Below are 12,893 nucleotides of genomic sequence, written 5' to 3'. Positions count from 1 at the left end.
ACAATTAAATTTTGAATCATAGTTTATCTTCAATTTCGACTCTTTAAAATTCAAAATTCAACCGAAAAAAAGAAGAGAAAAACTAGCTAATTCGAATCTTTTTGAAATTTTTTAAAAAAGAATTTATGGAACATAATTACTAATTTTTCCTGATAAAGATTAATTTTAGAATTTTGATGACATGTTTTGAATAGGTTTATATCCAATCTGCACCTTGTTAGAATATATAACAAATTGGACCAAGCTATATTTCTAACAAAGACAAATCATTATTTCTTCTAGATTTTCCAGAACAAAAATTTTAAAAGAAATTCAAAAGACTTTGAAATAAGATTTAAATTAGATTCTACAGATTTTCTAGATTTGCCAGAATCATTTTTTTGAATTTTAATCGTAATAAGTTTGAAGAAATATTTCACAAATATTCTTCGTCGAAAAAACAGAAGCTGAAATGAAGAATTAAATTAAAATGTATTTATTATTCTTTACAATAAATAAAAAATATTTACTTGAACATTGATTTAAATTGTCAGGAAAGAAGAGGAAGGAATTTAAAAGGTAAAAAGGTATATGTGTTTAAAAATCCTAAAATCATTTTTAAGGTTGTATTTTTTCTCTAAAATTATCTTTCTGAAAGTTATAAGAAGCAAAGTAAAAAAATGTATGAATTTATTTAAACAAGTGAAGACCAAGTCTTTAAAATATTTTCTTGGATTTTCAAATTCTATTGGAGTTTTGTCTCTCTTAGAATTAAAAATGTCGGGCAAAGCGAGACCAGCTTGCTAGTAAATAAATACAATTTAAAAAATAGAGGCAGCTCACTGGTAAGTGCTGCTATTTGAGCTATTTTTAGAACAGGCCAGCGGGCTACTCATCTGGTCCTTACGGGCTACCTGGTGCCCGCGGGCACCGCGTTGGTGATCCCTGCTTTAGAAACAGCTGTTGCCATGTAATCAGGGAAAGTCCAAGAGGGTACAGTGTCCCACCACGCTCTGATGAAAGATTGTACGCCTCCTCTTTTATTTGGACTTTCCCTGATTACATGGCAACAGCTGTTTCTAAAGGGACGGGGGTCATAAACAGCCGCCACCTTTGGTTACCAAAACAGTTCAAAGAAAAGATCGGTTCAAAGAAAAAGTCGTAAACAGCCGTGGCCCTCGGTCACAAAACAGTTCAAAGAAAAGGTGCCTGGAGGGGGGTGAAGCCCTGCCTCCTCTCCGCTTTGTAGATCTCGGGTGAAGACAAAATCTTCCTGTGTATTACAATACATCAAAGAAACCGACACCTTCATGTCGCTCCCCATCCTACACAGTGGAGTTATACGAGCCTTTTGATTGGCAAGATCAAAGACAGCTTTTGTCTGCTCGCCGGGAACTCGTTGAAACACAACGTTTTGTGATAACTTACATACAATTATTCTGACAGTTTTCTTTGTCTTACTTGGGCCAAAAATAGAAGAAACACATTCTGAAAATATTACAATAAATATACACCGGCAGCGGTAAAGTTTAGATCCATGAAGGAAAGAATAAAGTGAATGAATGTTTATAACTGAACACGTTTACATATGCATAAAATGTGTTTTCTTTTGTATTATTTCTTTTAATGAATCACGTAACGTTTATGTCAGAATAATTGTATAGCAGTTATCACACAACTTTGGTGTTACATTGAGTTCAGGTCCCCTGCGAGAAGACAAAATCTGTCTTTCATCTTATCAAGCAAAAGGCGTGTAAAACTCCACTGTGTGCGATGGAATGCGACATGGAGGTGTCGGTTTCTTTGATCTATTGTCAGCCAAAGGAAGATTTTGTCCTGACCCGAGATCTACAAAGCGAAGAGGGAGCAGGACCTGGCACCGCTCCAGGCACATTTTCTTTGAACTGTTTATGACCGAGTGCAACAGCTGTTTATGACCACCTCCCCTTAGAAGCAGCTGCGTAATGTAATGTAATGTAATAGTATGCAACCAGAAAAGGCCCAAATAAAAGTGGAGGCGTGGAACTCCCTCGTCAGAGTGGTGTGGTGACGCTGTACGAGGGTGCGGGCACGCAGGCGCTCATGAGCTGAATTGAATCCTGTCTCTGTTTGATTTCTTTGCTTCTTGTCTTGTCTAATAGATGTCATCGGTGTTTGAACCTGACAGTTTATGACAACCTTTTTCCAAAACACAGAATGTGAGTTATAACAGGATAACGCATACATTTACCATTTGTTTTCAAAACACTTGCATAAAATGTGGGACCCCAAAGATATACTGTGGGACCCCATTTTTATGAGTTGATGTGGTCCCTGGGACCCATTTTTCTAAATTCCTAGCGCCAACACTGATGGAGTATTGGTGCGTGCAAAACAGCAGCAGGTGGCTGTGGCCTGCGGGCCGCTTCTAATACTAAGCAAATATCATCCCGGGGGCCATAGATGGATCTGGCCCACGGGCCTTGACATTGACACATAGGAATTAGTATTTTAGAAAGGAAACATTAGAAATGTCTGTAAGATATCAACCATTACTTTACTTTAAACACAAGAGGGTCTGGGTTCCAATGTGTTGAATATAAATCAGTGTATTGCACAATTATTTAAAAAATCACTACAATGCAGTTTGTCAACTACTTGATCTTTTTTTTTTAAACATTTATTTATTGGATTTTTGATATATTCAGTCTAGAAATACAATTAAACAAAGGCAAATGTTCTGCTTGTAAGTACTCTGTGACTGTGCGCTGCCGAACATGCTCCTCTGCTTGTAAAACCAGCAATGTCACGACGTGACGACGACGCGCCGTCATGCCTGTAAAAAAAAAAAATCTGGCGAACCGATACTTTTCAGACAGAGTATAGTACCGTTTTTGGTTCATTAGTACCGTGATACTATACTAGTACCGGTATACCGTACAACCCTAGAAGCCACAGACAACTGCACAAAAGCAGACAAAGGGCTCATCACTTACGTGTATCTACGTTTCAATTACTTTTCAAGTAGGTTTAAATTTGAGATCTCTTTTACATTATTTAAGAAACCACCATATTCTTCCTAAAACTTCAAAAAACGACCCTTCAATGTCAGCCTAGTTCATACTTGCCAACCCTCCCGGTTTTCCCGGGAGACTCCCGGGGCAACCATTCTCCTGAATTTCTCCCGATTTTCACCCGGACAACAATATTAAGGGTGTGCCGTGATGGCACTGCCTTTAGCGTCCTCTACAACCTGTCGACGCGTCCGCTTTTTCACCATACAAACAGAATGCCGTAATGTTGTAACAAATAATATTTCTATTAAATAGGCTTTACTTTGCATTTTAATTAACGTGGGATTATTTTTTGTATTTAGAAATAACAGTACCAACTTTTATTTATTTATTCATTTTTTTTCTCCAACATTTGTGGCACTGGCGTGGCGCCCCCTGATGGACGGCGCCCTTAGCATTTGCCTATACGGCCCTGCATACAGGTCACACTGAGGGTAGCCGTATAAACAACTTTAACACTGTTACAAATATGCGCCACACTGTGAACCCACACCAGACAAGAATGACAAACACATTCCGGGAGAACACCCGCACCGTAACACGACATAAACACAACAGAACAAATACCCGGAATCCCTTGCATCCCTAACTCTTACAGGCTACAATATACACCCCCCCGCTATACCACCAAAGTCTGGGCTTCCCTGCTTAGGCTGCTGCCTCGGATAAGCGGAAGAAGATGGATGGATGGTTTGCAAAAAGTATTTTTCCTATCAATGAGGTGAAATTGCATCAGACAACATCTCACGGTACACTAGCGTGCCGCGGCACAGTGGTTGAAATTAAACACTGTCTTAACGGGGCCGCATTTTGCCCAAATCTGTCCTAAAATCGTCAATGTTTGTATTGAGAGTAAAAAGCCGCCCACACAAGCTGTGTGCAGCTCTACGCAGAGTGGAGTGATGCTGACGTAACCATGGCAACAGGAAATATTTCAATCTTCCTACGCTTGTTGGAGTTTTTTTTTTTGGCGGGCGGTGGTCCATACCTGGCTGGAGATGAGGTCCTCGCACACCGACAGAGCCATCTGGATGGCGTTGGGTTTGTGCGTAACGGAGATGGCGGTCAGCTTGAACTTGTCCCGGCCGTAGACCTGGTTGGCCTGGGTGACGGCGTCCTTGAACACCTGCTCGTACCTCTTCTGGCTCAGCACGGCGCCGATGTTGACGATCTTGGGCTCGCAGCCGGCCCGCGCGCACGAGCAGGAGAGCAGCACCGCCAGCATCAGGAGCCGCATCTTGTCCAGCAGCACACGCAACCTCGCCGCCCGGTCACTCCGCCGCCGCCGCCTCCTCCTCCTCCTCTCCGCGGTGCTCGGGAGGCTTCTGGGCAGCAGCGCGGCTCGGCAGGCAGGCAGGCAGGCAGGCACGACGCGTGTGGGCGTTGTGGAAGATGGAGGCACACGGAGGGGAGGGTGGGGGGTGGAAGAAAGAGCCGGGGAACCGCGGAGAAGAGATGCGGGGTTTATGTGCACTGCGGAGGAATGAGCGCCGTCGTCATTCTGCGGGGAACATCTCCGTCTCCACGCGGCGTCTCCTGCAGTCCACGGCCGCTTGCCGGTGCTCTCACACCCGGGGATTCCTTGAAGGTCGCTGCGGGCTTTAAGCGGCTGCTGTCCTTGGTGCTGACAGCTGTGTACGCGCGCCTCGGTGTTCCTGCGCGCTCCCGCCGTGTGCACTATAGTGACTATACCCACTCTATTGGACTATACCCACTATAGTGACTATACCCACTCTATTGGACTATACCGGGGGTCGGCAACCCGCGGCTCTAGAGCCGCATTAGCGCCGCCCTAGTGGCTCTCTGGAGATTTTTCAAAAATGTATGAAGAATGGAAAAAGAAGAGGGGAAAAAAATCTATTTTTTTGTTTAGTATGGTTTCTGTAGGATTACAAACATGACACAAACCTCCCTAATTGTTATAAATCACACTGTTTATATTAAACATGCTTCACTGATTCGCGTATTTGGCGAGCGCCGTTTTGTCCTACTAATTTTGGCGGTCCTTGAACTCACCGTATAGTTTGTTTCCATGTATAACTTTCTCCGACTTTCTAGGACGTGTTTTATGCCACTTCTTTTTCTGTCTCATTTTGTCCACCACACTTTTAACGTTGTGCAACTCACACAAAGGTGAGTTTTGTTGATGTTATTGACTTGTGTGGAGTGCTAAACAGACATATTTGGTCACTGCATGACTGCAAGCTAATCGATGCTAACATGCTATTTAGGCTAGCGATATGTACATATTGCATCATTATGCCTCATTTGTAGCTATATTTGAGCTCATTTAGTTTCCTTTAAGTCCTCTTAATTCAATTTATATCTCATGGCACATGTAATATGGCTTTTAATTTTTTGCGGCTCCAGACTGATTTGTTTTTGTATTTTTGGTCCAATATGGCTCTTTCAACATTTTGGGTTGCCGACCCCTGGACTATACCCACTCTATTGGACTATACCCACTCTATTGGACTGTACCCACTCTATTGGACTATACCCACTCTATTGGACTATACCCACTCTATTGGACTATACCCACTCTATTGGGCGCGCGTTGGCCGACACTGCTGCCAATGACGGCCTGGCACATGAGGGGGCGGCAACCCAAACACGTTGAAAGAGACATATTGTAACAAAAATACACAAAAAATAAAAATATGTCTGGAGCCTCAAAAAATTAAAAGCTGTATATAAGTGTTATAATGAAGGCAACACGTGACGTAAGTGTCTATATTAGCTGTATTAGCCTACTATCAAAATGACTTTAAAAGTCTTATATAAGTGTTATAATGAAGGCAACACGTGATGTAAGTGTCTATATTAGCTATATTAGCCTACTATCAAAATGACTTTAAAAGTCTTATATAAGTGTTATAATGAAGGCAACACATGATGTAAGTGTCTATATTAGCTATAATAGCCTACTATCAAAATTACGTTAAAAGTCTTTTATAAGTGTTATAATGAAGGCAACATGTGATGTAAGTGTCTATAATAGTTATATTAGCCTACTATCAAAATGACTTTAAAAGTCTTATATAAGTGTTATAATGAAGGCAACACATGACGTAAGTGTCTATATTAGCTATAATAGCCTACTATCAAAATTACGTTAAAAGTCTTTTATAAGTGTTATAATGAAGGCAACATGTGATGTAAGTGTCTATAATAGTTGTATTAGCCTACTATCAAAATGACTTTAAAAGTCTTATATAAGTGTTATAATGAAGGCAACACATGATGTAAGTGTCTATATTAGCTATAATAGCCTACTATCAAAATTACGTTAAAAGTCTTTTATAAGTGTTATAATGAAGGCAACATGTGATGTAAGTGTCTATAATAGTTATATTAGCCTACTATCAAAATGACTTTAAAAGTCTTATATAAGTGTTATAATGAAGGCAACACATGACGTAAGTGTCTATATTAGCTATAATAGCCTACTATCAAAATTACGTTAAAAGTCTTTTATAAGTGTTATAATGAAGGCAACATGTGATGTAAGTGTCTATAATAGTTATATTAGCCTACTATCAAAATGACTTTAAAAGTCTTATATAAGTGTTATAATGAAGGCAACACATGACGTAAGTGTCTATATTAGCTATAATAGCCTACTATCAAAATTACGTTAAAAGTCTTTTATAAGTGTTATAATGAAGGCAACACATGACGTAAGTGTCTATATTAGCTATAATAGCCTACTATCAAAATGCCTTTAAAAATCTTTTATAAGTGTTATAATGAAGGCAACATGTGATATAAGTGTCTATATTAGCTATAATAGCCTACTATCAAAATTATGTTAAAAGTCTTTTATAAGTGTTATAATGAAGGCAACATGTGATGTAAGTGTCTATAATAGTTATATTAGCCTACTATCAAAATTACTTTAAAAGTCTTATATAAGTGTTATAATGAAGGCAACACATGACGTAAGTGTCTATATTAGCTATAATAGCCTACTATCAAAATGCCTTTAAAAATATTTTATAAGTGTTATAATGAAGGCAACATTTGACGTAAGTGTCTATATTAGCTATATTAGCCTACTATCAAAATGACTTTAAAAGTCTTATATAAGTGTTATAATGAAGACAACACATGACGTAAGTGTCTATATTAGCTATATTAGCCTACTATCAAAATGACTTTAAAAGTCTTATATAAGTGTTATAATGAAAGAAACACGTGATGTAAGTGTATATATTAGCTATAATAGCCTACTATCAAAATGCCTTTAAAAGTCTTATATAAGTGTTATAATGAAGGCAACACGTGATGTAAGTGTCTATATTAGCTATATTAGCCTACTATCAAAATGACTTTAAAAGTCTTATATAAGTGTTATAATGAAGGCAACACATGACGTAAGTGTCTATATTAGCTATATTAGCCTACTATCAAAATGACTTTAAAAGTCTTATATAAGTGTTATAATGAAGACAACACATGATGTAAGTGTCTATATTAGCTATAATAGCCTACTATCAAAATTACGTTAAAAGTCTTTTATAAGTGTTATAATGAAGGCAACATGTGATGTAAGTGTCTATAATAGTTATATTAGCCTACTATCAAAATTACTTTAAAAGTCTTATATAAGTGTTATAATGAAGGCAACACATGACGTAAGTGTCTATATTAGCTATAATAGCCTACTATCAAAATGCCTTTAAAAATCTTTTATAAGTGTTATAATGAAGGCAACATTTGACGTAAGTGTCTATATTAGCTATATTAGCCTACTATCAAAATGACTTTAAAAGTCTTATATAAGTGTTATAATGAAGACAACACATGACGTAAGTGTCTATATTAGCTATATTAGCCTACTATCAAAATGACTTTAAAAGTCTTATATAAGTGTTATAATGAAGGAAACACGTGATGTAAGTGTCTATATTAGCTATAATAGCCTACTATCAAAATGCCTTTAAAAGTCTTATATAAGTGTTATAATGAAGGCAACACGTGATGTAAGTGTCTATATTAGCTATATTAGCCTACTATCAAAATGACTTTAAAAGTCTTATATAAGTGTTATAATGAAGGCAACACATGACGTAAGTGTCTATATTAGCTATATTAGCCTACTATCAAAATTACGTTAAAAGTCTTTTATAAGTGTTATAATGAAGGCAACATGTGATGTAAGTGTCTATAATAGTTATATTAGCCTACTATCAAAATGACTTTAAAAGTCTTATATAAGTGTTATAATGAAGGCAACACATGACGTAAGTGTCTATATTAGCTATAATAGCCTACTATCAAAATGCCTTTAAAAATCTTTTATAAGTGTTATAATGAAGGCAACATGTGATATAAGTGTCTATATTAGCTATATTAGCCTACTATCAAAATGCCTTTAAAAGTCTTATATAAGTGTTATAATGAAGGCAACACGTGATGTAAGTGTCTATATTAGCTATATTAGCCTACTATCAAAATTACTTTAAAAGTCTTATATAAGTGTTATAATGAAGGCAACACATGTTGTAAGTGTCTATATTAGCTATAATAGCCTACTATCAAAATGACTTTAAAAGTCTTATATAAGTGTTATAATGAAGACAACATTTGACGTAAGTGTCTATATTAGCTATATTAGCCTACTATCAAAATGACTTTAAAAGTCTTATATAAGTGTTATAATGAAGACAACACATGACGTAAGTGTCTATATTAGCTATATTAGCCTACTATCAAAATGACTTTAAAAGTCTTATATAAGTGTTATAATGAAGGAAACACGTGATGTAAGTGTCTATATTAGCTATAATAGCCTACTATCAAAATGCCTTTAAAAGTCTTATATAAGTGTTATAATGAAGGCAACATGTGATGTAAGTGTCTATAATAGTTATATTAGCCTACTATCAAAATGACTTTAAAAGTCTTATATAAGTGTTATAATGAAGGCAACACATGACGTAAGTGTCTATATTAGCTATAATAGCCTACTATCAAAATGCCTTTAAAAATCTTTTATAAGTGTTATAATGAAGGCAACATGTGATATAAGTGTCTATATTAGCTATATTAGCCTACTATCAAAATGCCTTTAAAAGTCTTATATAAGTGTTATAATGAAGGCAACACGTGATGTAAGTGTCTATATTAGCTATATTAGCCTACTATCAAAATGACTTTAAAAGTCTTATATAAGTGTTATAATGAAGGCAACACATGTTGTAAGTGTCTATATTAGCTATAATAGCCTACTATCAAAATGACTTTAAAAGTCTTATATAAGTGTTATAATGAAGACAACATTTGACGTAAGTGTCTATATTAGCTATATTAGCCTACTATCAAAATGACTTTAAAAGTCTTATATAAGTGTTATAATGAAGACAACACATGACGTAAGTGTCTATATTAGCTATAATAGCCCACTATCAAAATGCCTTTAAAAGTCTTATATAAGTGTTATAATGAAGGCAACACGTTATGTAAGTGTCTATATTAGCTATATTAGCCTACTATCAAAATGACTTTAAAAGTCTTATATAAGTGTTATAATGAAGGCAACACATGACGTAAGTGTCTATATTAGCTATATTAGCCTACTATCAAAATGACTTTAAAAGTCTTATATAAGTGTTATAATGAAGGCAACACATGACGTAAGTGTCTATATTAGCTATATTAGCCTACTATCAAAATGCCTTTAAAAGTCTTATATAAGTGTTATAATGAAGGCAACACATGATGTAAGTGTCTATATTAACTATAATAGCCTACTATCAAAATGCCTTTAAAAGTCTTATATAAGTGTTATAATGAAGGCAACACATGATGTAAGTGTCTATATTAACTATAATAGCCTACTATCAAAATGCCTTTAAAAGTCTTATATAAGTGTTATAATGAAGGCAACACGTGATGTAAGTGTCCGGACAGGCTAACCTCCTCCAACCTCCGAGGACAAAGCTACGAACAATGGGAGACCTGGCTTTCTGCTCCGCCGCTCCCAGTCTGTGGAACGCTCTGCTCTCCCTGACCACCTGAGGGCACCACAGACTGTGGATGCTTTTAAAAAAGGCTTAAAACCCCTTCTTTTTTTTAAAAAAAAACAACCTTTTTTTAGATATATGCATACTAGTTCTAGCTATTAGGCTGCTCTAGTTTTTATTTTTATTTATTTTTATTATTATTATTATTTTTATTTTTTTAATACCCTGTAGCACTTTGAGGTTGTTTGCTCAATGTAAAGTGCTTTTTTACAAATAAAATCCATTATTATTATTATTATTATTGCTTTTCCAAACACGTCTTTAATGGTGAACTGCCAAAAAAATGCAGTTCCTCTTTGAGGGTGAACTGGATGCCAAATTAGACAAATATTAAGTCAGTGCTTTTCAGTACAAGTGGGACTACGTCCAAGCTGACTCAGCAGTTTGCACACAATAACAAAGGATGCCTATTATTATGCCTTGAAGCAGGGCCGCCCAAACAGTTACCACTAAGAGGAGTTTTTATGTATTTCTATCATTTTCAAATAAAGGGGACCACAAAAAATGGTATTATTGGCTTTATTTGAATAAAAAATCTTAAGGTACATTAAACATATGTTTATTATTGTTTTTACTAAGGGTAGTTTTTACATTAAAGATGCTAAAACCAATCCAGCGTAGGTCATAGCGTTGTCCCAATACCAATATTTTGGTATCGGTATTGTATTTCGATACTTTTCAATACTTTTATAAATAAAGGTCACCTCAAAAAATGGCGTTATTGGCTTTATTTTATCAAAAATCTTAGGGTACATTAAACATATGTTTATTATTGCAATCGAATATAAAATTTGTCCTTAAATAAAATAGTGAACATACGAGACAACTTGTCTTTTAGTAGTAAGTAAACAAACAAAGACTCCTAATTAGTCTATGCAGTAACATATTGTGTCATTTATACACCTATTACTTTGTACACATTATAAAGGACAAGCTGTAAAAATTGATTATTATTCTACTTGTTCCTTTACTGTTAATATCTGCTTATTTTCTGTTTTAACATGTTCCATCTACACTTTTGTTCAAATTTAATAATTACTTACTCTTCTATTGTTTGGATACTTTACATTAGTTTTGGATGATACCCCACATTTAGGTATCGATCCGATACCAAGTAGTTACAGGATCATACATTGGTCCCAATTTAAGTCCTCATGTGTCCAGGGACGTATTTTATTTATAAACATAATATGAATTTCTTTTTTAAACGAAAAAAGATTGATGTAATCATAGTAGTATCGACTAGATACACTCTTGTACTTGGTATCATTACAGTGGATGTCAGGTGTAGATCCACCCTTGGCGTTTGTTTACATTGTGACGCCGGTGAGCTATTGTATCCTCCTACGGTGTGTAGTGAAGCATGTTTAGCTATTCCTCGTCCTCCAGTGATAATGTTACTTGTAAGAAACGTACTATATTTGTCGCCATGGAGGCGAGGATTAGTGATTTAGAAGTAGCTAAAAAACTGGTATTTTCCTGTGTGTAGTGCTTTAGTTCTTGTCTTACGCTCCTATTTTGTTGTTGATCGTCATGTCATTTGTGGACGCCGTCTGCTCCACACGCTGTAAGTCTTTGCTGTCGTCCAGCATTCTGTTTTTGTTTAATTTTCAGCCAGTTCAGTTTCTTTTTTTGGTGTTTTCCTGTGTGTAGTGTTTTAGTTATTGTCTTACGCTCGTATTTTGTTGTTGATCGTCATGTCATTTGTGGACGCCGTCTGCTCCACACGCTGTAAGTCTTTGCTGTCGTCCAGCATTCTGTTTTTGTTTACTTTGCTGCCAGTTCAGTTTCTTTTTTTGGTATTTTCCTGTGTGTAGTGCTTTAGTTCTTGTCTTACGCTCCTATTTTGTTGTTGATCGTCATGTCATTTGTGGACGCCGTCTGCTCCACACGCTGTAAGTCTTTGCTGTCGTCCAGCATTCTGTTTTTGTTTATTTTGCAGCCAGTTCAGTTTCTTTTTTTGGTGTTTTCCTGTGTGTAGTGTTTTAGTTCTTGTCTTGCGCTCCTATTTTGTTGTTGATCGTCATGTCATTCGTGGACGCCGTCTGCTCCACACGCTGTAAGTCTTTGCTGTCGTCCAGCATTCTGTTTTTGTTTACTTTGCAGCCAGTTCAGTTTCTTTTTTTGGTGTTTTCCTGTGTGTAGTGCTTTAGTTCTTGTCTTACGCTCCTATTTTGTTGTTGATCGTCATGTCATTTGTGGACGCCGTCTGCTCCACACGCTGTAAGTCTTTGCTGTCGTCCAGCATTCTGTTTTTGTTTAATTTTCAGCCAGTTCAGTTTCTTTTTTTGGTGTTTTCCTGTGTGTAGTGTTTTAGTTATTGTCTTACGCTCGTATTTTGTTGTTGATCGTCATGTCATTTGTGGACGCCGTCTGCTCCACACGCTGTAAGTCTTTGCTGTCGTCCAGCATTCTGTTTTTGTTTACTTTGCTGCCAGTTCAGTTTCTTTTTTTGGTATTTTCCCGTGTGTAGTGCTTTAGTTCTTGTCTTACGCTCCTATTTTGTTGTTGATCGTCATGTCATTTGTGGACGCCGTCTGCTCCACACGCTGTAAGTCTTTGCTGTCGTCCAGCATTCTGTTTTTGTTTATTTTGCAGCCAGTTCAGTTTCTTTTTTTGGTGTTTTCCTGTGTGTAGTGTTTTAGTTCTTGTCTTGCGCTCCTATTTTGTTGTTGATCGTCATGTCATTCGTGGACGCCGTCTGCTCCACACGCTGTAAGTCTTTGCTGTCGTCCAGCATTCTGTTTTTGTTTACTTTGCAGCCAGTTCAGTTTCTTTTTTTGGTGTTTTCCTGTGTGTAGTGCTTTAGTTCTTGTCTTACGCACCTATTTTG

The 12,893-nt window shown here is 36.6% G+C and overlaps 1 protein-coding gene across 1 annotated transcript in view; it reads right to left on the bottom strand.

Annotated features, from left to right (window-relative positions):
- Positions 1–4,712, bottom strand: part of LOC133659165 (glutamate receptor ionotropic, NMDA 1-like) — a 102,481-nt gene extending 97,769 nt beyond the window's left edge. Inside the window, exon 1 of the mRNA XM_062061898.1 lies at positions 4,021–4,712. Within this exon, the coding sequence (XP_061917882.1) occupies positions 4,021–4,269 (249 nt within the window). The 5' untranslated portion in view covers positions 4,270–4,712. The remainder of the gene's footprint in view (positions 1–4,020) is intronic.
- Between the last annotated feature and the right edge of the window lie 8,181 nt (positions 4,713–12,893).

This window comes from Entelurus aequoreus, linkage group LG10 (assembly GCF_033978785.1).
Source record: "Entelurus aequoreus isolate RoL-2023_Sb linkage group LG10, RoL_Eaeq_v1.1, whole genome shotgun sequence".
NCBI classification, from domain to species: Eukaryota; Metazoa; Chordata; class Actinopteri; order Syngnathiformes; family Syngnathidae; genus Entelurus; species Entelurus aequoreus.
The sequence above is the reverse complement of the archived record's forward strand: the minus strand, read 5'-3'. Positions and strand labels throughout refer to the sequence as shown.